A 26984-nucleotide genomic window follows, 5' to 3' on the forward strand; every position below is an offset into this window, starting at 1 on the left:
GAGTCTGTAATACACTTTCTACTGCAGAATCTGCTTGTGCAAGGTTTTTGAGCCCACATGGTGCCAGTGAAACAGCTATTTGCAGGTTATATCCCTTTGCATCTTCTACTTCAGGCTTGCTTTGTGTTGAGCAGCAGACCACGAGTCCGTCCACGTTTACTGTGGTTGCTTCTGGTTACTCCTTGCTGTGTCTTCTCTGCGTTTAATTGCACTTCGAGTTGAGCCTTTCAACCCTCTTTACACACGCAGGTGCAATCAAAATGGAGCCTCCTTCCCCACCCTACTTCTCAGAAAAGGTTCAGCTGTACAACAAACCCCACGAGGAGTCGTCCAACTCCCTGATGGCGATCGAGTTCGGTGTTTGGGGAAATTCATCTTCACCACCTTATTTCCTATTTTCTTATCCTTTTCTAAATTCCATCCTTTTACATCTACTTTAATCATCATAATTCACTTCACAACACAATTACCTATTCTTCTATATATACCCCCCCCCCCCCCACCCCACCTCCCACCCCCCCCACCACCCACCTCCCCCCCCACCCTCACTAAAACCACCTTTTAACTAAATCAATCAATACAATCCTTTTTATCCTCTATTTTCTTTCCCAAAATTCAACCATATCCTTCATTTTTATTACTTTTTAATCCATTTTTAATTAATTCCTAGTCGTTGGACTCACCCCATGGGGCGGAAAGGAATTAAAGCTGGCAAAGTGGGGAGATTTCAGGCTGGAGTGAGGAAGAGGTTCTCCCCCATGGAGTGGTGAGCGCCCCTGAATGGGTTGTGCACGGGAGGTGGTGAGGCCCCATACCCTGGAGGTGTTTAAGGCCAGGCTGGATGAGGCTCTGGCCAGCCTGATCTAGTGTGAGGTGTCCCTGCCCATGGCAGGGGGGTTGGAACTGGCTGAGCCTTGTGGTCCCTTCCAACACTGACTGATTCTGTGAGTCTGTGATTCTATGATCTGGGAAGGAAGAACAAACTGCAGCAGTACAGGTTGGAGGTGATCTGCTGCAGAGCAGCCCTGTGGAGAAGGACCTGGGAGTCCTGGGGGATAACAAGATATCCATGGGTCAGCGATGTGCCCTTGTTGCCAAGAAGGCCAATGGGATCCTGGGCTGCATTAAGAGGAGTGTGGCCAGCAGATCCAGGGAGGTTCTACTCTACCCTGGTGAGACCTCACCTGGAATACTGCATCCAGTTCTGGGCTCCCCAGTTCAAGAGGGACAGGGATCTGCTCCAGGGAGTCCAAGGGAGGGCTACAAAAATGATGAAGGGACTGGAGCACTGCCTGATGAGGAGAGGCTGAGACCCCTGGGGCTTTTAGTCTGGAGAAGAGAACACTGAGAAGGGATTTAATAATGTTTATAAATATCTGAGGGCTGGGGGCCAAGAAGGAGGGGACAGGCTCTGCTCAGTTGCACTCTGTGGTAGGACAAGGGGCAATGAATATAAACTACAGTATACGAGGTTCCACCTCAACATGAGGAGGAACTTCTTCACTGTGAGGGTCCCAGAGCACTGGAACAAGCTGCCCAGAGAGGTTGTGGATTCTCCTTCTCTGGATGTCCTCTGAGATCATCAAGGCCAGCCTATGACCCAGCACCACCACATTGACCAGACCATGCCCAATCTTTCCTTAAACACCTCCAGGGACAGTGACTCCACCAGCCCTCTGGGCAGTCCTTTCCAGTCTCTAATTCCCCTTTCCATGAGGAAGTGCTTCCTAACACCCAACCTAAGCCTCTCCTGTTGCAACTTCAGGCCATGCCTTCTTGTCACAAGTTGCCTGGGAGCAGAGCCTGACCCCCACTTTACTGCACCTTCCCTTCAGTGAGTTGTAGAGAGTGACAAGGTCCCCCCTGAGCCTCCTCTTCTCCAGGCTGAACACCCCCAGCTCCCTCAGCTTCTCCTCATCAGACTTTGCCTCCAGTCCCTTCCCCAGTTTCATTGCTGTCCTCTGGACCTGCTCCAGCACCTCAAGATCTTTCTTGCAGTGAGGGCCCAGAGCTGCACACAGTGCTTGAGCTGAGGCCTCACCAGTGCTGAATACAGGGCGGAATTCCACCCCTTGTCCTGCTGGCCACACCATTCCTGACAGAGTCCAAGCTGCCTTCTGGTCTTCTGTGCCACCTTTTACGTGGTTTTGTGTTTTGCCCAGGGCTTCTTTCGAAGAACCATCAGGTTAAAGCTGATCTATGACAGGTGTGATCTGAACTGCCGCATCCACAAGAAGAGCAGAAACAAATGTCAGTACTGCAGGTTCCAGAAGTGCCTCGCCGTCGGCATGTCGCACAACGGTGAGTGCCCACAGCAGAGCTGCAGGCAGCACTGGCTCAGCTCAGACAGCAAACATCACCCTGGTTACTCAGTGTGCTGCTTGGACACCCACAGCCTTCTGTTTCTTGACACTAGGCACTTTAGAAATGGGCATCAGAAGGAGGGAGTTTAGGAGGCGAGGTATAACGCTTCGAGGTTGCTTTCAACATCAATATGTGGTGGGTTGAAATTATCCTACCCACTCCCCTTTCCCTTCCCCAAAAATAAAATTGCCAGGCCAGCTCAGCTGGAAAGCAAATGGAGCTATATTTACAAGCAGAGCTAAAAATCTAGAAACATGAAATGCAATGAAGATGTACAAAATGTACAATATTTACAGGTATTTACGATTTATAAACAACATGAGACACTCCCCCCCTAGACAAAACCAGGGGGTTCCCACCAGCTTCTCCCTCTCCTCCTGCACAGGCAAGGGAAAAAGAGAGGAAAAGCAGAGAGTAGTTTGTTAGTACTTAGCCACAACAAAGAAATGCAGCCAAGGTCAGCAAGCCAGCAACCAGTTAGTATCTGCTAGAGCGAAGAAGCCAAAAAGAGAGAAAAATAGTTTATACAACAAACTTTATGTTAGTTATCAGACCAATGGGATTATTCAGACCTCATCATTGCTTTTCTTTTGCATCCAATGGCAATTTATGTACATTCTACCACTTTCCTACTCAAGAGCTGTGGAAAATTTCCTAGGCATCAGCCTACAACTGCCACACAAAATCAGACAGGGAGGGATCTGCACTTAGCAATATAATCCATACTATATAAGCTGGTTTTTCTCTCCATCATTCTTGGTCATTACACTGTTGCTTGTTCTTCCTGACCCATACTCCTGTTACTGTTATTTTTCAGTTCATTGTCCTATTTTCTGGTGAGACTCTTTTTCATGCTGTAGCTCCCTTTCCTGTAAGCAGAAAACTTAAATTTAACTATGAACAATGGACTAGGGAGTTTGCTGAAACTTTGTGAATATTAACAACTTGAATGTGATGCATGGGCTGTTGGCATCACTTAGTTAACACCTCCTCAGCCTAGAACACAACATATTTTTAATGACTGGGCCAGACCTTGTACTGTTTTCAAACCAACCTGTCCTCCTTCCTAGGATACCCACATCTGGGCATAGATTGCAATGTGTGGTAAGTAGGAGCATAGTGTTCCTCAGCATGCTCATTCAGCTCTCAGCCTCTCATCATATAGTGTGTCTAGCTGTGATTCCTGTGTAATATGCACTGTCTTGCCCCCTCCACCATCCAGAGGTGATAACCCCTTCCCATCTGTGAACTGTTGGCAGCATTTCCATCTTGAATATGTTGTAATCTTCGATTGCAACTGTGGTGTTTGGTTCTGTGATTGCCTTCTGCACAGTAGGTGAGCAGACAGCACTGAGCATATCATGATACATGCTGGAAGGTGTCCAGAGAAGGGCCACCAGGATGAGCAGAGGGCTGGAGCTGCTCTGCTATGAGGACAGACTGAAAGAGCTGGGGCTGTTCAGTCTGGAGAAGAGAAGGCTCCGAGGTGACCTTCTTGTGGCCTTCCAGAATCTGAAGGGGGCTCCAAGAAAGCTGGGGAGGGACTTTTTAGGCTATCAGGTAGTGACAGGACTGGGGGGAATGGAATTAAGCTGGAGGTGAGGAGATTCAGGCTGGACGTGAGGAAGAAGTTCTTCCCCATGAGAGTGGTGAGAGCCTGGAATGGGTTGTGCAGGGAGGTGGTTGAGGCTCCATCCCTGGAGGTGTTTAAGGCCAGGCTGGATGAGGCTCTGGCCAGCCTGCTGTAGTGTGAGGTGTCCCTGCCCATGGCAGGGGGGTTGGAACTGGATGATCCTTGTGGTCCCTTCCAACCCTGACTGATTCTATGATTCTATGATACTCCTGTCTTGCACAGCACCTAGAAGAAAGTCCCTCTTAACTTTAAAATTCATGTCTCAGTTCCTCTGGAAATACTTACAAATATTTGGACAAAAAGACATAATGAAGATTTTTTTTTTTTGTCTTTTTTTCTGCCTTGCTTTGGCAAAGCAGAGTACAAACAGGAATTAAATGTCATAACATAGAGACTTATGTAATTTTGAGGGTAAAGAATTGCAAACATGACTGGGAAAATAATGTCTTTGTGGTTTTTTTTAGAACATTCATTATTTTCAATATAAAAAGGAAAAAAAAAAAAAAAAGAGGAGTGCAGAGTCCCCAAGAGGAAAACTCAACTGTGGTTTGCAAAGTTCATACATGAACTGAATGTAAATTGCTCTGAGAAATATTTTCCTAATAGAAAAATATGGTTTTCAAGTTCCTGGGATGCAGCAGCAACACTTAAAAATAAATCTAATTCTGAAATGCTACTGTGGGCATTTTAATAGTAATTCAGGAGGCTTTATTAATATTCCTTTCAAGGTGCATGCCAAATTCTCTCATAACTTAGCAACACTGCTCCAAATTAAGTCAATGGGAACCATGTGCAGTTCTATCAAGAAGGGGAAGGACAAGACTGTTCTCCCTGGCTTAGTGACATGAAGGGCCCAGGAAATGTTCTTTAAATTAACATTTCACCTGCCATGTCTTCCTGTTCAGCCACCCCCAGGGAAGAATATAAAGGAGCATGCAGAGAAGTGCAGCAGTCAATGACACTGAGACATGTTTCTATGTTACATCTGCAGGTTCAAGTTTGCCCATTTGAGTACTGAAACTTAAATTGTTGGAAGCAGAATGTGGATTCTTTGTGCCTGAAGGTTCCAACCCATGGCTGCCTTTGCACAGATACTTCATTGCAAATGGACAGGCACTCACAAAACCAGGGGATGCAGGCAGACACTTAGCAGCTACAGCCACATTTTTTCATGTATAAATGCTACATACCACTTGGGTGAAGGTTAAAAAAGACAGTAGTGTTCTCATGCTTCAAATATTGTTTTCCTTTCCTTCTCTAGCCACAGAACTCCTTTGTGTTTAACCCTTAGTTCCTCAGATTGTCTTCTGATGTACCACTAAGCAGAGGATTTCATAGAATCACAGAATCAAAGCATGATTTGGGGTTGGAAGGGACCTTAAAGAATATCGAGTTCCAAGCCCTTGCCATGAGCAAGGGACACTTCCTACGAGACCAGATTGGAAAATCTCTCTAAGATTGAGTCCAACCTTCAACTAACACCACTGTGGCCATTAAGCCATGTCTAGAAATGCCACATCTACCACCAGGGATGGTAACTCCACCACCTGCAGCCTGTTCCAATGCCTGACCACTCTTGCAGGAATGAAATTTTTCCAAATCTCCAACCTAAATTTCCTCTAGGACAACTTCAGGCCATTTCCTCTTGGTCTATTGCCTGATACTAGGGAAAAGAGACCAACCACCAACTCACTGCAGCCTCCTTTCAGGGAGCTGTAGAGAGCAATGAGGTTTCTCCTCAGCCTTCTCTTCTTCAGACTAAACCACCCCAGCTTCCTCAGTTGTTCCTCACCAGACCTGTTCTGCAGATCCTTCACCACCTTTGTTGCCTTCCTCTGGACACGCTGCATCACCTCGATGTCCTTCTTGTAGTGAGGGACCCAAAACTGAACCCAGTACTGGAGATGCAGCCTCACCGATGCCAAGTACAGGGGCACAAACGCTTCCCTGGTCCTGCTGGCCACAAAATATAGTGCAGTAAGATCTCATTTCCTTTCTTAGTGAAGTCGGTTCATCTGTGTAGAAGACATTTTAGCCCTTTCTGCTACTTGCAGACTCTGCTAATATTAGTGAGAGCCAGAGGTGTGAGCTAAGGGCTGGCAACCACACCTCCATGGGTTGTTCAACCAAGGATGGGTACTTCAGGCCAGCAAGAGATAACACCCCCCATCCCCTGCAGCTTTGATTAGCTAATCAGCTAGTGCATTCTGTGATAACAACAGGTAGTTTGGCCTGATTTGACATTGATGTCATAGCTCTCTGTGCTAGGAGTCAGCTTCCTTTCTTCCAGCTAGCTCAGTTCTGAATGCAGCATGCAAGCATTCAAGAATAGAAGTAAATGCCTGTACCCAGTTCACTACCTAACAGCACACCTGCTCATTTTCATTCAATGTAAGCTTGGTATTCTAAGACTTCCTCATAATTCTGTGTCACATTTGGTAGTAGTGCTTCTGGAAGAGGGGAGATTTAGACTGGAGGTTAGGAAGAAATTCTTTCCAGTGAGGGTGGTGAGCCACTGGAACAAGTTGCCCAGCAAAGTGGTGGATTCTATGATTCTGTTCTGTGATTATTTTTTGTTCCACTGATGAAGCTACTGCAAAATGCACATTTGATAAGTGGACAGGTTAATCAGATGTAACTCCTATGAACATCACAAATACTAAATTACTATTTAATCTGAAACCAAATGTAGTGAAGAACATAGCAGCTCTTAATGAAAATATGAATTTAAGGGATGTCTGGCTGCACTTCTCCACATGGACTTCTAATTCAGCTTTAAGAATTTGTAGTAGCTATATTATTAACACTTTCTTGACCCCCTATTTTAGTTATATGCCCCTCCAACAACTTCTTACAACATGCATGTCATAATATTTTTACTTTATTATGCTGCCAACATTTTGATTCTTTTATTATTGAAAAAGTCCAGCTCTGGGAAGACCTTAGAGATACATTTCCACACCTACAGGGGACCTACAGGAAGGGACTGTTTAGAAGGGCTTGTGGTGGTAGGACAAGAGGCAATGGTTTGAAAATGGAGCAGGGGAGATTTAGGTTGGACATTAGGAGGAAATTCCTCACAATGAAGGTGGTGAAAAGCTGTTTGCCCAGGGATATGTTGGAAGCCCCATCCCACTTAAGATCAGACTTGATATGGCCCTGGGCAGCCTGATCTAGTTGGAGGTGTCCCTACTGACTTGCAGGGGGGTTGGACAAGATGACCTCTGAGGGCCATCTTTCCAACCCAAGGTAATCTATGAGTCTGTGACTACTTAAAGGAGTTTCCTTTCAGGATGATGTTTATTCTGACATGTTGCTCTAAGAATACCTAAGCAAGCATCATTCAGAGAGTGAGTTTGCTGAAAGAGGAATGTAGCACAGTGATAAAAATAAACCACCTTGTTTCTGCAGCCATGAAATGAGAGAACTGATCAATAAATAGAACAGGTGACAAACCAGGGTTGTGATGTTTTCTGGCACAATCATTTCTTCTTCAGATAAAGTCTCATTTTTGTCTGCCAGCATGCTGCAAGCAAGGAGAGTGGCTGCCTGTTTCCAAAACACACATCCCTTGAATAATCATTCATAGGTATGATCTTAACAGCCCTTTTACTTTATCCAGGAAAAATATTTGTAGGATTTCTATTTCCTCCTGAGGCCAAAACACAAACCTTCACATCTTCCTTCAAGCTTTTGTGTGGATGCTCTTTCGTTCTGGTTTCCTTTCATTAGAAGATCGATTCTGATTACTGAAATACCCCATGAGAAATCAGCCTTGATCGTGATGGCTCATTTGAAACAAGTTCCCAGTCAATCTCCACATGAATCATAGAATCATAGAATGGTTTGGGTTGGAAGGGCCCTTAAACATCAGCTAGTTTCAAACCCCTCTGCTACGGGCAGGGACACCTCCCACCAGCCCAGCTTGCTCAAGACCTCATCCAGCCTGGCCTTGACACCTCCAGGGAGGGGACATCCACAACCTCCCTGAGCAACCTGTTCCAGTGTCTCACCACCCTCACTGGAAAGAATTTCTTCCTCATCTCCAGTGTCAGTCTCCCCTCTTCCAGCCCAAAGCCATCCCCCCTCATTTTATCTCACTACAAGCCCTTGTCAAAAGTCCCTCCCCAGCTTTCTTGTAGGCCCCCTTCAGGTACTAGAAGGCTGCTCTAAAGTCTCCCTGGTGTCTTGGATAGTAAGTACCTAGGTGTAAGTACACAGGTGTAAGTCTATAGGTGTAAAAGCAGTTCTACAACCTGCCTGAGGTTGGTATTGAGCAAATGGGAGATCATTCAACCAGGCAGAACTATTTCCTGTCCTTCCATAGAGTCATCACAAGGAACTCCACCTTTTCTGGCTTGCTTTATTCCCGACACAACCTTCTTTCTCATTCCTTAATTCCTCTGGTATCATTTTCTAGCACTTGCTGCATTAAATTCTGTTGAACTATTTAGGAATTTACTCCTGCAGGGCATGTAGGTATTTTGTTTCTAAACAAATGAAGAAGCTGAGATCCATATGGTGATGTGCCCAAAACAACAGGAGACCGAAAGGTGGTTCCTCCCCTAAGCATTTTAATATCTTCAAGATTCTTTACATTTTATTTAGCCTGGAGGTAGAATCAGTGGTTTTCACCAAGTCTATGAGGTGAGCTGACAACAGGTTTGCATTTCTAAGCAAGATCTTGTAATCCAGCCATTGGGGCACACAGATTTTTCTCCCTGAGACTTGTTTGATGACATTTCTTTCAAGCACTTCAGCTGGTTTGCCTATGTTACTGGGGGAAACCACCTTTTGCTGGCTTGCCTAAAGAGTCTTCTAATCCAAACTCCTAACAAAAGGTGACATTAAGAGCTACTCAAACACCCTTTTTTTAGGTGCAACTATAGCTGTAGTAATTGCTTGTCATCTTCTTCAGCCATCAGGTTTGGGCGAATGCCACAAGCGGAGAAGGAGAAGCTCTTGGCAGAGATTTCCAGCGACATCGAGCAGTTAAACCCCGAATCTGCTGATCTGCGAGCGCTTGCCAAGCATCTCTATGACTCATACATAAAGTCCTTCCCTCTGACCAAAGCCAAGGCGTGGGGCATATTGACTGGATATGAGTCTGTACTATAGATGGGTGGGACAGGGGGGGGGGGGGGGGGTGGGGGGGAGGGAAGGGAGGGAAGGGAGGGGAGGGAGGGGAGGGAGAGAGGGAGAGAGGGAGAGAGGGAGAGAGGGAGAGAGGGAGAGAGGGAGAGAGGGAGAAGAGGGAGAGAGGGAGAGAGGGAGCGAGGGAGAGAGGGAGAGAGGGAGAGAGGGCGAGAGGGAGAGAGAGGGCGAGAGGGAGAGAGGGAGAGAGGGAGAGAGGGAGAGGGGAGAGAGGGAGAGCGGGCGAGAGGCGGAGAGAGAGGGAAGACGGAGAGGAAGGGAGGAGGGAGGAGAGGGAGGCAAGGGCGGAAGGGACGGAAGGGAGGAAGGGAGGAAGAGCGGGAGGGTCAGGACGGAAGGAAGGAAAGTGAGGAAGGGAGGAAGTGAAGCGGGGAGGGAGGAAGTGAAGGAGGGAGGGAGGGAGGACGGGAGGGGTAGGAAGGGAGGGGGAGGAAGGGAGGGCGGAGGAAGGGAGGGGGAGGAAGGGAGGGGCGGAGGTAGGGGAGGGGGCGGGGCGGGGGAGGGGGAGGCAGGGAGGGGGAGGAAGGGCGGGGGAGGAAGGGCAGGGGGAGGAAGGGAGGGGGAGGAAGGGAGGGGGCGGAAGGGAGGGGGAGGCAGTGGGGGGCGGAGGGCGGGAGGCGGGAAGGGAGGAGGGAGGAGAGGGCGGGGGACGGAAGGGAGGGGACGGACACGGGAAGGGCGACGGGAGGGAAGAGGGCAGGGCGAGGGAAGGAGGGAGCGGCAGGGACGCAGCGGCAGTAGACCGGGACGCAGGGCACGACTGCCCCGGCGCCGGGCACGCAACGGCTTCTCTCCTGCGTCCTCTTACTCTCCTCTTCCTCCTTCCATCCTTCTCCTTCCTCCCTTCCTCCCTTCCTCCCTTCCTCCCTTCCTCCCTTTCCTTTTCTCCTTTCCTCCTTCCTTTCTTCCTTTCTTTCTTCCTTTCCTTCTTTCTTCCAACATAAATATTGACCACATTGACAACACATCTTTCTTTTTTCTTTTTTTTTCCTTTTTTTTTTTACAAAAAAAAGGGGGAAAAAAAGGCAACTTTGTTGTTGGCAGTTCCACGTTTCAAGCTGTGTCTGAAACACAGGAAATGTTTTCAGATAGGCTAAGTAAACATTATTTGAAAAAACGCCAAGTTCACCTAATAAAATAGTTGAAACCAGCACAAGAATTTGAAGGTCATCCTAACCTTTTTGTATGCTCTGATCCACTCTTCCCGTTTTCCTTCTCCTTCACCAAAGGTTATCTTCCACACTATCTGTTTAAGATGACCATCTAGCTGTCAGGAATTGGTTGCTGTATTATTCAAGCATCCATGCCATGCCATATTCTCACAGCACCTTATCAGTGTCAGCTGTCCCCCCCCAAAAATATTCTTTTTCATACCCTAACTGTAATATTTATTCTCATGGTGCCCTGATGACTTCCTGCATTTCTTTGGGTTTTCCTGGATCAGATAAATGCATTTGGCCACAAAAAAAAAAAAAAAAAAAAGACAATTTCTGAAGTGAATCACTGGAATATATTTAGGATTACAAGTTAACATCTAATCAAAAGGACCTCTTAAGACATCATTCCTTTATTGTGTTATTGTTTCTAGCTGCTAACTATTTTTTTTCACATTTTAATAGATTTAATCAGCAAAAGTGTTGCCACTGTGATGTCAGTTTTAAAATCTGTAGTTTAGTGTAAATGAAGCCTGTGGGTTTCTTGGAAGTTTTTTGGGGGTTGTGTTTGGTTTTGTTGTTTATTTATTTATTTGTTTGTTTGTTTATTATTGTTGTTATGCTATGCTTATTTTAGTGCTGTTTTTTTCCCCTAAATAATCATAGAATCACAGAATTGTCAGGGTTGGAAGGGACCTCAAGGCTCAGCCAGTTCCAACCCCCCTGCCATGGGAAGGGACACCTCACACTACAGCAGGTTGCCCAAAGCCAAACCAGCCTGGCCTTAAAAGCCTCCAGGGATGAGGCTTCCACCACCTCCCTGGGCAACCTGCAATTAATCATATTTTCCTGATAAGATTAGAATAACCATTTTATAGCTTTGAGGAGAAAAGCCTTAATTTCAAAAGACACATCAAGCTAAAATGTTGGCTCCTTGATGTCCCTTCCACTCTAGCACTCTATGATTCCATGTTGGGTTTTTTTTTTGGTACATCAATATCCTGTGTTGCTGCAACTTGAATTTTAGGAGAATATACAAGAAATTCTTTGCAAATTAAGGAATCAGCATATGTATAGTTGTGGTTTGCTTTGGAAGCATCACTGACAGTACATAATGGCAGTATATAAAAACCTTCTGTATCAGTGAGAAGGAAGATAAATAGAATCTGATAATTATAAGCAGGCTTTTCATTTTGTCACTATTGGAACAGCTAAAGAGCAAAATAGTTTTCCAAAACTTATCACACCTATTTTGACATATTTTCATAGAATCACAGAATTGTCAGGGTTGGAAGGAACCTCAAGGCTCAGCCAGTTCCAACCCTCCTGCCATGGGCAGGGACACCTCACACTACAGCAGGTTGCTCACAGCCACATCCAGCCTGGCTGCAAAAACCTCCAGGGATGAGGCTTCCACCACCTCCCTGGGCAACCTCTGCCAGTCTCTCACCACCCTCATGGGGAAGAATTTCTTCCTAACATCCAATCTGAATCTCCCCATTTCTAGTTTTGCTTCATTCCCCCCAGTCCTATCACTCCCTGACGTCCTCAAAAGTCCCTCCCCAGCTTTCTTGTAGCCCTTCAGATACTGGAAGGCCACAAGAAGGTCTCCTCAGAGCCTTCTCTTATCCAAACTGAACAACCCCAACTCTCTCAGCCTGTCCTCATAGCAGAGCAGCTCCAGCCCTCTGATCATCCTTGTGGCCCTTTTCTGGACACCTTCCAGCACCTCCAGATCCTTCTTGTACTAGGGGCTCCAGAACTGGATGCAGTACTCCAGGTGGGGTCTCACCAGAGTGGAGCAGAGGGGGAGAATCACCTCCCTGGAGGTTGTGGCTACAGCTTCTATGTTATTTGAACTGGAGTGGACTTTGTGCTCTGGAACATCCGACTATGTGCCTGGATTAAAGGATATGTTCTTTTTCAACTGCTGTGCTGTCTGCACTAACTGAAAATGATTGGATAGGCTAAGTGGAGTGTGTCAAAACTCCAATGACTCTCTCCTCCTCTTCTGGGATACAGAGTGCTCATTTGACATAAGGTTCTACTCACAAAGTTCACCTGAATTTTTATATCCAAAATTTCACCAGGTAAATTCAACAAATCCTCACCTAACCACTGCTTTAAAGCCAGGAGCTTCTCCTGCCTATTCTGAAACAAATTGTTTCCAGATGCTAACAAAAAGTTTTCCTGGCACTACTTTTTCTAATCACCTTTCAAAACTGATTTATTCCAGTTGAGTTTATTTCACAGCCAGACTCATTCTTGTGTTCTGGATTGTGCTGCTGCCATTCATAGCATCATATTTGTTATTTTTTTTTCTTTCCCATGGACAAGTTGTTTGAGTTGAAATAGATCCTGACTTTGTTATTTTTGAAGGAAATAACAGCAAAAGGTTAAATTTAGCAGATAATACAAAAATGTTGATATTAATTGCAGTCTTTTCTAGAAGGATAGGAGTTAAAAGGAATGTGACAGTATATGGAGTAATCAAAATGTGACTCTAATCATAATACAAAAAAAGGAGTTATCAGAAGTGTCAACAAGTCACTGAACACTTACTAGATTCTGGTTTATCCTCAATTTAAGAAGGATATTGAGACACCTGAATGTGTCCAGAGAAGGGCAATGAGGCTGGGGAGAGGTCTGGAGCACAGCCCTGTGAGGAGAGGCTGAGGGAGCTGGGGGTGTTCAGCCTGGAGAAGAGGAGGCTCAGGGCAGACCTCATTGCTGTCTACAACTACCTGAAGGGAGGTTGTAGCCAGGTGGGGGTTGGGCTCTTCTCCCAGGCACCCAGCAGCAGAAGGAGGGGACACAGTCTCAAGCTGTGCAGGGGAGGTTTAGGCTGGAGGTGAGGAGAAAGTTCTTCACAGAAAGAGTGATCTGCCCTTGGAATGTGCTGCCCAGGGAGGTGGTGGAGTCACCATCCCTGGAGGTGTTCAGAAAAGGACTGGACATGGCACTTGGAGCCATGGTTTGGTTAGTCATGAGGTGCTGGGTGATAGGTTGGAATGGATGATCTCTGAGGTCTTTTCCAACCTTGCTGATTCTATGATACTAGAAGCCATTAAAATGAAGGTAAAAGGAGCAGCATTATAATCGGTCATGGAGCAGCATTCCAAACATGGAACTCTGCTGTTACAGAACCACGCTAAACTAAACCCCAAACAAATAAACAAGAGAGGGCAAAAACCAGGGATGTTTTTAGACAACATTCTGTGGATCAGCCAAAGTTTTTGAACGTGGATTCATAGAATCATAGAATCAGTCAGGGTTGGAAGGGACCACAAGGATCATCCAGTTCCAAGCCCCCTGCCATGGACAGGGACACCTCACACTAGGTTCATAAGACGTGAGAAGCCCTTCAGAACTACTTGTCCTTTCTGTAAACCATTTTATCATTGTGAGGATATTTATTTTACTAGGTTTCTGAAGGTTTAACCCTTTTGGGTCAACTACCTTTGCTGTATTCCTCATAAATGCCTCTGCTGAGTTGCACCTCTGTACGCTGCTTCCGTTTCTCGGGATTCAAACGTTCCTAGACAGGACATTTGAAAGTCAACTGTCTTCTCCTTTTCTTTTTTAGCCTTTTGTTATTTATGACATGAACTCTTTAATGATGGGAGAAGATCAGATCAAGTGCAAGCACGTGTCCCCCCTGCAGGAGGAGAACAAGGAGGTGGCAATCCGCATTTTCCAGCGATGCCAGTTCCGCTCGGTGGAGGCAGTGCAGGAGATAACAGAATTTGCCAAGAACATTCCAGGTTTTGTGAATCTTGACCTGAATGATCAAGTAACTCTCCTGAAATACGGGGTCCATGAGATCATATACACCCTGCTGGCTTCTCTGATGAACAAAGACGGAGTTCTTATATCTGAGGGACAAGGATTCATGACACGGGAGTTTCTGAAGAGCCTGAGGAAACCTTTTTGTGACTTTATGGAACCCAAGTTTGAGTTTGCTGTGAAGTTCAATGCACTGGAATTAGATGACAGCGACCTGGCAATATTTATAGCTGTCATCATACTAAGTGGAGGTAAGTGCTACCTTATTTAATATATTATTTTTAGGGTGTCAGGGAGTGATAGGACTGGGGGGGAATGGAGCAAAACTAGAAATGGGGAGATTCAGATTGGATGTTAGGAAGAAGTTTTACACCATGAGGGTGGTGAGACACTGGCACAGGTTGTCCAGGGAGGTGGTGGAAGCCTCATCCCTGGAGGTTTTTGCAGCCAGGCTGGATGTGGCTGTGAGCAATCTGCTGTAGTGTGAGGTGTCCCTGCCCATGGCAGGTGGATTGGAACTGGATGATCCTTGAGGTCCCTTCCAACCCTGACAATTCTGTGATTCTGTAATTCTATGATTCACCAAAAGGGCTCTCAAACACTGAAACAGGCTCCTCAGGGAGACAGTTGAATCTCCATCCCTGGAGATTCAAAGATGGGGTGCTGAGGGACATTGTCTAGCACCAGCTTTGGCAGAATTAGAGTGGTTGGTCTTGATGATCTTAAAGGTCTTTATCAACCAAGACAAGTCCATGATTCTATTCTGTGGTTCTGTAGTTCAAAAAATAGAACTGACACTTTTCATCACTCCTGTCTGAACAGGAAACTGCTCAGCACTACAAAATGGAAGTGAGTTTATTTACACATAGGAACATCTTTATTAGTTTTCAGCTTTCTTGATGTTATTTGCCCATTTTTTTTTCTTCAGTTTCAGGCAGAAACTGAAAATGTAAGTGACCTGATACCAATGACAGAGCTGGAAATGCTGCTGAAGCAGCAGGTCATTTCATGAGAAAACCAAATCAGGATTATCTGGCTGAAAACAGGAAGGGTGGAATTGCACTGGCAGGAATTTCTGAAAGTTAAGATTCTGGATGAGGCATTTTTAAGCCTGCAATTAGATTGTGTGGCTGGCTAATTGGACACAAATAGCTTTGAGTCCAGAACTGTTTCAAAACATAGGTGGCCTTTGGTTTTTCAGGATGGTTATGGGGAGGGTTTCTATAGGTTTTTTGCCGAGTTTTCTCATGTGCAAGGTTTTGTCTGCCTTTAAAGGAGGGGAAGAGAAGGATGCATTTCTCAGGGAAACTGTGCTCTCCTAATGCCTGAGGAGAAGTTGCCTTGTGTCTCAGCTCTGGATTTACTAAGCTGCTCTGTTAGCGTTAATCTTTGTGCATTAATGCTTTGAGCAAAGCATGAAGCTGAAAGCCCAGGTATCAGCCTACAAGCATTTAACACTGCCTTAAAAAAAAAAAAGAAAGACACTGAATTTTCAGCTTTTTAAGGACAGTCAGTGTGTTCTAGTTGGTTCTGAGGTGAGGCAGCTCTTGTAATTTGTGAATTAGTGACTGCCACCCAGCTTTAGTTCACTTAGAAACCATTCCACCAAGAATGTGAGGTATCAGGCATCCATTTCAGGTCACACTGAAGGTTTTTACTCTGGCCAGCATTATCAAGCTGGTGATGTTGCACAAAGAGAATCTTACCCTACTGATTGGTGTGTATTTTGGCTTCGAGTGGCACTGCAGCTATCAAGGGGAGGAATGTGCTGAATGCTCTGAATTCAGATCCTCTGCAGAGCAACGCAGAGTATTCTCTTATTAAATTATGTTGGAGCAATCAACCCCAACAACCACATGCTATTGTGTGAAAAGCAAACAGGCTGTGACAGTGCAGCTGTGTTGTGAGGTATAGCTTCACTTAAAAGCACATCAGCTACCTCTGGAGTTGTACCCAACAGCCCCAAGCAGTGCTACAGGCTGGGGACAGAGTGGCTGAGAGCAGACAGACAGAGAGGGACCTGGGGGTGCTGGGTGACAGCAGCTGAGCAGGAGCCAGCAGTGTGCCCAGGTGGCCAAGAGAGCCAATGGCATCCTGGCCTGCATCAGGAATAGTGTGGCCAGCAGGAGCAGGGAGGTCATTGTGCCCCTGTACACAGCACTGGTTAGGCCACACCTTGAGTGCTGTGTCCAGTTCTGGGCTCCTCAGTTCAAGAGAGATGTTGAGGGACTGGAATGTGTCCAGAGAAGGGCAACGAAGCTGGTGAGGGGTCTGGAGCACAGCCCTGTGAGGAGAGGTTGAGGGAGCTGGAGGTGTTCAGCCTGGAGAAGAGGAGGTTCAGGGCAGACCTCATTGCTGTCTACAACTACCTGAAGGGAGGTTGTAGCCAGGTGGGGGTTGGGCTCTTCTCCCGGGCACTCAGTGACAGAACAAGAGGACACAGTCTCAAGGTGTGCAGGAGGAAGTTTAGTCTTGATCTTAGAAAAAAGTTCTTCAGAGAAAGAGAGATTGGCCATTGGAATGGGCTGCCCAGGGAGGTGGTGGGCTCAATGTCCCTGGAGGTGTTTAAGAAAAGCCTGAATGAAGCACTCAGTGCCATGGTCTGGTTGATCAGATAGGGTTGGGTGATTGGTTGGACTTGATGATCTTGGAGGTCTCTTCCAACCTGCCTGAATCTGTGATTCTGTGCTTCATTCAGCACAAGCATGGTCTCACAAGAGGCTTTATTAGCCTACCTAAATCCATTTCAAACAAGTTCAGTTCCCAGCAGACATTTTCTTGTGCAAGCCTTTGAACACAGCAATCCCTGAGGAGTCTGAATTAATTCAGGAAGGGCAAGCAATGTTACTGGTGTGTTTTGGGTTGGCTTATGACAGGGCAGGAGCAATTGCACAAAGCTTTTAGGGTGCTGCACAAAACATGCCAATATTTTGCATTTTCCAGTCTAATGAAGTCTGACAGATGAGAACCAGGCCTCTCCAAATCCACTCCTAACTGAAACAAGGGACCTGTGCAATCTGCAAAGCTAGGGTCTGCTATGCTTCAGCAACGTTTGGCTTACATTAGGGGAAATAGGTATGAGGTAACTAATCTTACTGGTTAGATCTCAGGAGGACAATGAACCACAGGGAAAACAAAAATTGACTATGTTGAAACAGATTTATCAACAAGACTTTTTTAAAGAAGAATTTGTAATGAGAGATCTATAAAGAACTACCAAATTTTAGCAGTTAGCTCTCAAATAACCCTGAAGGAAATCCCTATAAATATACAATCCATATGAATATCCTGGAACCATTTAGGATAGAAAAGACTTTTAAGGTTATCTACTCCAACCATGAAGCTAACATTACCAAGTACACTCCTGGATGTGTTTGAAGGTCATTTGGATGTGGTGCTTGGGGATATGGTTTAGGGGTGAACCATGTAGAGTAGGGTTATTGGTTGGACTTGGTCATCCCAAGGGTCTTTCCCAACCTGAATGTTTCTGTGATTCTGTGATGAATCAGTCCTTCCTGTAAAAATCCTTTAATCTTTATTCAGAATTTCTTCTTCTTTTATTTTTTCCTTCAAAAAAAGCATGATGGTTGTTTGTATAAACCAAGTGAAAACAATTAAACTTTGCTGCCAAGTAGAGAATGGCTTTTACCATGGAATTTATAGTCAGATAGGACATATATCCAACTCTATCCATTCTGTGAGACTAGAGTATCTTACATGGTGTGGAACTGAAATCCTGTTGCTCAGATGCTCTTGTTTCCACATGAGCTATGTTCTTACAAAGCTTAATGTCTATAGGAATTATATGAGTATTGAAGCAGGATTTCAAAAGCTGTTTGTATTACCTCACTAGCTGCAGGGACTCTGCCATGTTTAAGTCGCTTCAAGAAATCTTCTGTGCAAATATCTGTAAAAGAAAGGCAGTTTGGGAAACAAAAGATCCTACCCAAAGGCTCTAATTCATGGAATCATATCACTGAATCATAGAATGGACACCTCCCACTGGATCAGGTTGCTCAAAGGCATCATCCACCCTGGCCTTGAACACCTCCAGGGAGGGAGGACTCACAACCCTTTCCAGTGCCTCTCCACCCCCACTGTAAAGAATTTCTTCCTAATCTCCAGTCCAAATCTCCTCTCTTCCAGCTTAAATCCATTCCTTTTTATCCTATCACTACAAGCCCTTTTAAAAGTCTAATTCTAAAAAGAAAAAAAAAAAATCAAAGTGAATCAATCAGTCATTCCCTAGTGAAACTCTGTTAGCTCCTATGCAGCTCTGAACAGAAGACAGAAGGGAAAGAGAAAGTAATTCCAGCTGGAATATTACATGTAGAAAGCTTCTCATTGTGAAGTGTTTGGAATTTGCCAGGAATCAGCCTTTGGATATTGGAACAGTTGCTTTTGCATTACATGTGAAAAGGGCAAATGCTCATTTCACAGTGATCAGTCACTGTAACAGCAACAAAATGAGAGTACTCCCACTTCCACACTCGCCCCTTTCATTGTTTCTGAGCTGCTCACTGCAGCCTCCCTCTGTGTCTCAAGGATTCCAAACGTTACAGAGCTGAACTCATGATGACCAAGCAGAAGATTTCCATTTGCTGGTGGTTTGTGCTTCAAAACAATACAGTAAATGGCAAACAAATTCTAGGGCAGTGCTGCTGAAGCAGGGAGTCTGTGTGTGTGAGTAGCCTTGATTGTACAGAAGAAATGCTTTATGCCATGAACAGCAATGCCAAACTGTCTGACTGAGACAGTCATAAGGTAACTTTGATGACTGTGCTCTGGGAAATTTTCTTTTTTTCCTAAGTAAATACTTTTCCTGCCTGTTGTATTACTTTGTGCCACTGAGCCATATCCTCAGCCAGGATGGAGTGCTGTGGTATACATGGTGAAGAACTGGAAGTATCTACTAAAGTAGTATATATCATGGAATCCCAGCATGGTTGGACTTAGAAGGGGCCTCTGGTGGCATCTAGTCAACACCCCTTGCCCCTAAAGCAGGGTCACTCACAGCAGCTTGCCTGGGATCACAATGGCCAGGCAGGTTGGGAATCTCTCCAGAGAAGGAGACTCCACAACCTCTCTGGGCAGCCTGCTCCAGGCCTCCAGCACCCTCACACCAAAGAATTTTCTCCTCCTGTTCAGATGGAACCTCCTGGGGTCCAGTTTGTGTCCATTGTCTCTTGTTCTGTCTCTGGCCACCACTGACAAGAGTCTGGCCCCAGCCTCTTGCCCCCCACCCTTTAGCTCTTGCTGAGCATTGATCAGATCCCTTCTGGGGCTGCTCTTCTCCTGGGGCTCTCAGCCTATTCTCCTCACAGAGATCTCCAGGCCCCTCAGTATCTTTGTAGCTTCCTCTGGACTCTCCTCAGCCGTTCCCTGTCTCTCTCAAACTGGGGAGCCCAGAACTGGACAGAGTTTCCCTGAGCTGAAAGTGAAGTCTATCATAAGGAGAAGGTTTAAGTAGAACTGTGCTGGGGCAGGGAAGTTGAGAGTCCAGTCCTGCTAGAGATAACCCACATTTCTAAACAGAGCAAACTCACTCAAGCAGCTTCTTGTCAAATCAAAAATAGGCTCAGAAAGCAATTTTGTGGCACTTTTATGTATCATGGATGGACTTCAGCTTTTGTATATGATCTTCTATGGTGTTCAGGATATAGTGGTGTCTGGCAATTGTAGCAGACTCTGCCTGCAAAGTCCCACACTCTGATAGTGAACACACAGTCAAGCCAGTATTGCAATACAGAAATGTTGCTACCTGCACTTTTTCTGCTTTCTGAGTGTGTTCCTTACAGCAAGTGTTGAGCCATGGCTCACTGCTGCTTGTTCAAACACTATGGTCAATAGATCTGCCACAACCTCCGACCAGGGAAATTTGAAGTGATGCCACTGCATAGGACCAAGAAGCAGTTTCAAATCCTGCTTTAGCAAACCTGTTGGAACAAAGAAATGCACTGTCATCAGACCAAGAGCTGCAGATGATGACTGTGAGCTTTGAACCCAGAGCCTGGTGACTGTGGTACATGTGACACTCTCAGAAGAAAAACCTCAAACTGCTGAGTCACATCTGCCTCAGCAAAAGGAGCAGCACATTTGTTCAGTCAGCCCTAGCTTTGTCTGCTTTACCACATGAAGATTTTAGAATGTATACTAAAATATACAGGTAAAGGTAAAGGCATGCAGATGGCAATTTCATGTGTGAGGAAAAGGGGGGGGGGGTGAAATTGTAATTATTTCTAGCATGGAAGAAGCATCCAAATCTGTCAGTAAAGAACAAAACGAAACAAAAATGTTTCTGTGAGACAGCATTGAATATTGATTTACACAAAGCCAGACTGTAGGCTGCTAGAGAGACAGGCAGAGAGTCCAGCAGAAGCTGCAAAGATGCTGAAAGGCTTGGAGCATCTCTGTGAGGAGGAAAGGCTGAGAGCCCTGGGGCTGTTGAGCCTGGAGAAGGGGATCTGATCAGTGCTCAGCAAGAGATTAGGGGTGGGGGGGCAAGAGGCTGGGGCCAGACTCTTTTCAGTGGTGCCCAGTGACAGGACAAGGGACAATGGCCACAAACTGGAACCCAGGTGTTTCCATCTGAACATGAGAAGAACTTCTTTGGTGTGAGGGTGCTGGAACCCCAGAGCAGGCTGCCCAGAGAGATTGTGGAGTCTCCTTCCCTGGATAGATTCCAAACCAGCCTAGCCATTGTGATCCTGGGCAGAGTAACCCTGCTTTGGCAGGGGGATTGAGCTAGATGATCTCCAGAGGTCCCTTCCAACCCCACCAAGCTGGGATTCTGTGACAAAACTGAAGGGTTGTTCACCTTTCCTGGTCACTGTGAACATTTCCTTACTTAGAACAGCCTCCTACAGAATTTTCTACCCAAATGAGACACCCATATGACAATGAATGGAAACCTAAAGAAAACCCAAATAAAGGCATAATAAAAAGTCTGAATGGATAAAAGGCAGGATAAACAGCACATGAAAAAGCTGATCTTCACTTAACAATCTTCTGTATCAGAGAGTGAGAGTCCAATTCACTTCGAGTTATCTCTCACCTTAATCATTGCAGCTCTCCTTCCTTTGGCCTTTTTTAGCCCAATTTCATTTTGTCATAAGCATGTCCTGCTACAACCATTTCTTTTCCTCCTCACTCCCCTCATCAGGCAGTTCCCTTTGCAGTTTTCTCCATGGGATTTCAAACAGCAGTTCTGCCTCACTTAGCCTCTCCAAAGCCAAGCATCACTTCTACGTCACTCTTATTTCTGTTCTTTCCTATTCTGTACATTTTTTTTTCTCCAGGCTTACTTGAGAACTTAATCATTACTTAATTATTTGCCTTGTGTTTTCTTCTACAAGCCACATCTCTCTGGAGCTCTTTACAGCACAAAATATACCTTTTTGGTACAGTAACCCAAGGAGCCTGGAGCATGTATTTATTTAAGAGCATCTGGACAATTCGGTCTATACCACAATACCTCTACCTTAAAGCTTTTGCTTCTTATTTCCTTTTTTTCTTCTTCTTTTTTTTTTTTCTGATTTAGATAAATTTATTGGACCAGAACCAGCCTTTTTTTTTTTTCTGTTAGAAATTGTTACTGAGAAAATTTAGCAAACTGTCAACACCCAAAAGAAATAACTTCCATATCCTGAAGTTCCCCTTCATGAAAAATCCCTTTTGCCTTCAGTGGGAATTTTCCTTTCTCTTGAATTGGCTTCTTTAAAAATAACATCTGATGAGCTCCTAGGCTTTTGTCAGAGTCATCTTTTCTGACTCTAGCTCCACTGGGTCATTATAAAACCATCAGCCTGGGGTTTTTCAAAGGGAGTTTCAGGATTTGAGGCGCTTGAGTTGCACTGAACTTCGGCTGACCTCGGGCACCCAAATTTGAAGTGCTCCTCAGGAAGTTCTAGGCTCAGTACCCATCTGGGCTTCACTTCTGAACAACTCACACCCTAGCAATTCCCACCATCAAAGAAGCAGGGGGCAACTGGAGATTAATCTCAGAGGAAATCAAGGCCACAGTCTTTGTGCTTGTGGATTTTTTTTTCAATCTCACTGCGCACTGAGTCATACCCAGCTAGTTCAGAGTTCATCTGCAGCACAGAAGTAACATTTAAAGCTAGCACAACCCAAAGACAAAAATTATAACCAGCTTGGAAGTAGTGAAGTTTGGGAAGTCTCTGAAAGACAGAAAGAAGGCAACAGGATTTTGCAGCACATGAGTTGCGTTTTGGTAATCTAAAAATGAATATCTAATATTTATCTTAAAGATTAGCAGATAATATTGCCAAAGGGAATTAATAAAGGAGATGTTTGCTTGGAAATGATTTTCTGCTTGCAGATATTTGCTTACAGGCTTTCTGAACCATATTTTATGCTTTATCAGCTGAGTGGGGTAAAGAAGTGGTCTCTGCAAGGCAAGCACAGCTTGATAGCATGAAACACCAAATGGAAAGAGGGGGCAAATGGGTCACTGAGTCCAGTCACCAACCACTGAGACTGAGAGCACCCACTTCATAAACCCACAAACAGATGCCCAGCTCCATACACACAGAATCATAGAATCATAGAACTGTTGATGTTGGAAGAGACCTTTGAGATCGAGTCCAACAGCTCACCTAGACCTCACAATCCCACCACTACTGCTAAGATACTACCACTAAACCATGTCCCTCAGCAGCACATCCACACAGGTTTTAAATAACTCTAGGGATGGTGACTCCACCACCTCCCTAGATAGCCTCTTCCAACTATTGATAACCCTTTCTATGAAGAAATTGGTTTTTTATACACAACCTGAACCTCCCTTGGCACCACTTGATGCTTCTTCCTCTTGCCTTGTCACTTGCTGCATGTGAGAAGGCATCAACCCCCACCTGGCTCCAGCCACCTTTTAGGAGTTGTAGAGAGCAGTGAGGTCTCCCCTCAGCCTCCTCCTCTCCGTAGTAAACCGCCCCAGTTCCCTCAGCCTCTCCTCACCAGACCTGTTCTTCAGCCCCTTCACCAGCTTTGTTGCACTTCTCTGGACATGCTCCAGCTCCTCAATGTCCTTCTGGGAGTGAGGTACCCAAACCTGAACCCAGTGTTTGAGGTGTGGCCTCACCAACATCGAGTAGAGGGGAACAATCACCTCCCTAGACCTACTGGCCACACTACTCCTGAAGCAAGCTAGGATACCATTTGCCTTCTTGGCCACCTGAACACACTCCTAGCTCCTAATCAGCCAGCCATCAACCAGCACCCCCAAATCAACATTGCAACCTGCCCTTATTCCTAGATCTGAACACCTCTGCCTAGACCTCACCTCTTGGAGAGTTCCCCTCTCCCAGTCAGGTGATCAAGACATGGTCATGGGCTTGGGTACACTCGGTTTTCAGCCAGCTTGGCCTTTTAGTTTACACTGCAATATTTTCCTGCTTGAAGCAAAACCTCAGTGTATTTACAAAGAGCTTTGTCTTCTCTCAGCCTGTTTTCAAGCACAAGCCAAGCTGGGTTAGAAGTGGCTGCACAGAAAGGTTACCAAGATCAGAGGAAATAACATCTTAATGCTTTACATTTTTAATAGAGATCATAGAATCATTGCATATCAACAAATTCTCCTTTCTGAAATAGAAATGTTGCCTTAGGGAAGTAATCAAAGGCTTAGCTGGAGGCACTGCTTCTTATTCTTATTCTTATTCTTATTCTTATTCTTATTCTTATTCTTATTCTTATTCTTATTCTTATTCTTATTCTTATTCTTATTCTTATCAACCTGTGAAAGTCATTTCATAGCTACACAGCAAATGTTATTTAAAGCATTGACTCTCTTCTCCTGGCCTGGTCTGCTGATCAGGATGTGTCACCCAGTATAAAACAACAGTTTAGCAGTACCAAATTATTGATGGCTGTTGTCACATGTGAGGATTGAGCAGTGTTAAGCAATTTTATTAACTTTCACAGCTGTAGAAGCAAATAATTTATCACCTCAAGTTAGAAAACAAATGTGACAAACTATGTCAAATGCTAACTGCAACTGCTAAAGGAGGTATCTGGGGGGCAGCCAGAAATAACAGAAGAGCCATTAATATGCAAGATAGCAGTGGCTAAGAAAGAAGGGGTTTGCTTCTTGCTGAGGAACAAGATATGCCAAAGCTAATCCTGGGCTGTCACAGCTGTGGCAGTGATGACTTTGGTTGTAGAGATTCAGCCCAGACTCCTCCATACAGAGAACTCTCTGCTGGCATGAGCCCAGAAGAGGCATTTTCTACATGAGCCACATCTATCAGCCCTCTGCTGCCATAAGCTTCTGTGGCTAAGCTGGTGAGCCAATGCCAAAAGCTATTGTGAGACTTCTTAATGGCAAGTGGAACTTGGATGTGGAGTGGAACCAAACCCAGGATAGTGTGGCTGCAGGAGTTGAATTTACAGCTGCTTTTTTTTGTTGTTTGTTTTAATTTTGATAGTTCAGCATCCCGCTTAGAAGGAAACCTTTTTAATGGGACAAACCACAAGCAGTTCCACCTGAGTAGGTGTTGTGAATTATCCAATACATGCTGTTTATCCCCCTAACAGATCTCCCACTTCTCTATAAACACTCCCTGTTTACTCCCTGTTTACTCCCAGTTTACTGTGGAGCAAGCCCTGTAGTATCGTACAAACCTCTCCCCTTATCTGCACCACACAAATGTTTGAACTGTTTCTGAAACTAGATCTAAAACTGAGAACATTCTAGTAAAATCTTCCCAATAAGTACATCAAGGAATGGTCAAACTGTTCTCAGGAAGTGCCATTCAATATCCTATGAAACCTTTAAGGAATTTTCAGCACTGGTGAGGCCACACCTTAAAGACTGGGTTCAGTTTTAGGCCCCTCACTACAAGAAGGACATTGAGGTGCTGGAACAGGTCCCGAGAAGGGCAATGAAGCTGGTGAAGGGACTGGAGAACAGGGCTGGTGAGAAGCAGCTGAGGGACCTGGGGGTGTTCACTCCAGAGAAAAGGAGGCTGAGGGGAGACCTCATTGCTCTCTACAACTCCCTGCCAGGAAACTGCAGTGAGGTGGGGGTTGGTCCCTAGGATCAGCTGATAGAACAATGGGAAATTGCCTCAAGCTGTGCCAGGGGAGGTCTAGGTTGGATATTGGGAAAAATTTCTTTCCTACAAGAGTGGTCAAGGATTGGAACAGACTGCCCGGGGAGGTGATGAACGCACCGTCCCGGGGTGTTCAAGAAACCTGTGGCCCTGGCACTTCAGGACATGGTCTGATGGCCATGGTGGTCTTAGGCTGATGGTTGCCATGGTGGTCTTAGGCTGATGGTTGGACTCAATGACCTTAGAAGTCTTTTCCAAGCAAAACAACTCTATGATTCTATGACCAGAGCTGGTTGATGTTTCCATACTCCTCACAACTTGCCTTTACTTTCCCTCCCAGATCGCCCAGGTTTGTTAAATGTGAAGCCCATTGAAGACATCCAAGACAACCTGTTGCAAGCCTTGGAGCTCCAGCTAAAGCTGAACCATCCAGAATCCTCACAGCTGTTTGCAAAGTTGCTTCAGAAAATGACGGACCTCAGACAGATTGTCACAGAGCACGTGCAGCTCTTGCAAGTCATAAAGAAAACCGAGACAGACATGAGCCTGCATCCACTCCTACAGGAGATCTACAAAGACTTATATTAGGGACCCCAGGAGCTCTGATCAGCTGACATGATGTATGTTCTTCAGATTGCACTATTTCTTGGAGGGAAAACTTTGCATACCTAAGAAATTACTGTGAAACAGCATTTAAAGAGAGAGGAAGAGAGAGAGAGAGCTTAGTATAGCAGATATATTTTATGCATATTGTTTATAAAGACACATTTACAATTTACTTTTAATATTAAAATATATATATATCTCTATCTATATCTCATGAAATCGTTGGCAGTATTTTCAGAATTAATTTGGGGTTGTGTTGTTGGGTTGGGGTTTTTTTTTTGTTTTTTTTTTTTGTTTTGTTTTTTTTTTTACCTATCTTATTTCTTCAGCTTGCCTGTCTGACAGGATCGATGCTTCCCTCAAGTTGCAGTTAAATTCTCCACTGGGAAAATAATAATTAAAAAAAACCAAACCCCAATCTTTCTCCTTAAAAAAAAAAAATAAAAAAACCAAACCACAACCCAAAACCCCAATTCCAGGAAAACTTTTGAAGTATTATGTTTGATTTTTTTTTGCTTCCCCCCCAAGGCAGCAGCAAAATAGCAGTGAAAGTGAATCACAGATTAGTCTGAAGGCAGGAGTTAGAAATGTCAGAGCTGAGGAGATCTGTGCCTGTTGCCTGTTGTACACTGATGGAGCTCTGTGAAATGCTCTTGGTGTAAGTAAGAACTAGGTCCAAATTGCCATTCCAGGAATCCATTGGGTAAGGAATATGAACCTCTCCTCACTCTCAGGAAACAGAGACTTTTTGGTTACTCTGCTCATGCAACTTGGAGGCAGCTGCTCCTGCCATGGCCTCCAAGGCACATGCCACAGCAACTGGTGCTGAGAAAGCTTTCAGGCACTCCACTGAGTCTGCACCTGGGATAGGTTTATACAAACCACTTGGCCTGAGACCTTCCCAAATTATTTGCTGAACTAGCATTGGTCAGCATGTTTCCATGCCAAAATGGGCTGGGAAGTTGGAAGAACGTGGCTCCTTCTGAACAAAAGTGAGGTCTGAATTCATCCACTCAGACCTAAACCTGTCATGGATACCCTCCTCTGTTGGTCACTGGGAACAAGAACACTTGGAGATGTTCACTGCTGTTAAAGACTGTTCATTTTCTTATAGAAGTTGCCCTCCAATGTCACCTAAGGGAGCCAAACATGAGAGAGTGAATAAATTCACCAGAAGGTAAATTTACTTACACTGTCCTCTCTTGGTGTGTCAGT

At 45.1% G+C, this 26984-nt stretch overlaps 1 protein-coding gene across 1 annotated transcript in view; it reads left to right on the forward strand.

The window, feature by feature from the left end:
• The window catches only part of PPARG (peroxisome proliferator activated receptor gamma), a 29689-nt gene extending 3938 nt beyond the window's left edge, over positions 1–25751 (forward strand). The window contains exons 2-6 of the mRNA XM_054387232.1: positions 250–383; positions 2163–2301; positions 8916–9106; positions 13892–14342; positions 25504–25751. Of these exons, the coding sequence (XP_054243207.1) occupies positions 250–383; positions 2163–2301; positions 8916–9106; positions 13892–14342; positions 25504–25751 (1163 nt within the window). The remainder of the gene's footprint in view (positions 1–249; positions 384–2162; positions 2302–8915; positions 9107–13891; positions 14343–25503) is intronic.
• Positions 25752–26984: the final 1233 nt, after the last annotated feature.

This window comes from Indicator indicator, chromosome 15, assembly GCF_027791375.1.
Source record: "Indicator indicator isolate 239-I01 chromosome 15, UM_Iind_1.1, whole genome shotgun sequence".
In the NCBI taxonomy this organism is placed as follows: Eukaryota; Metazoa; Chordata; class Aves; order Piciformes; family Indicatoridae; genus Indicator; species Indicator indicator.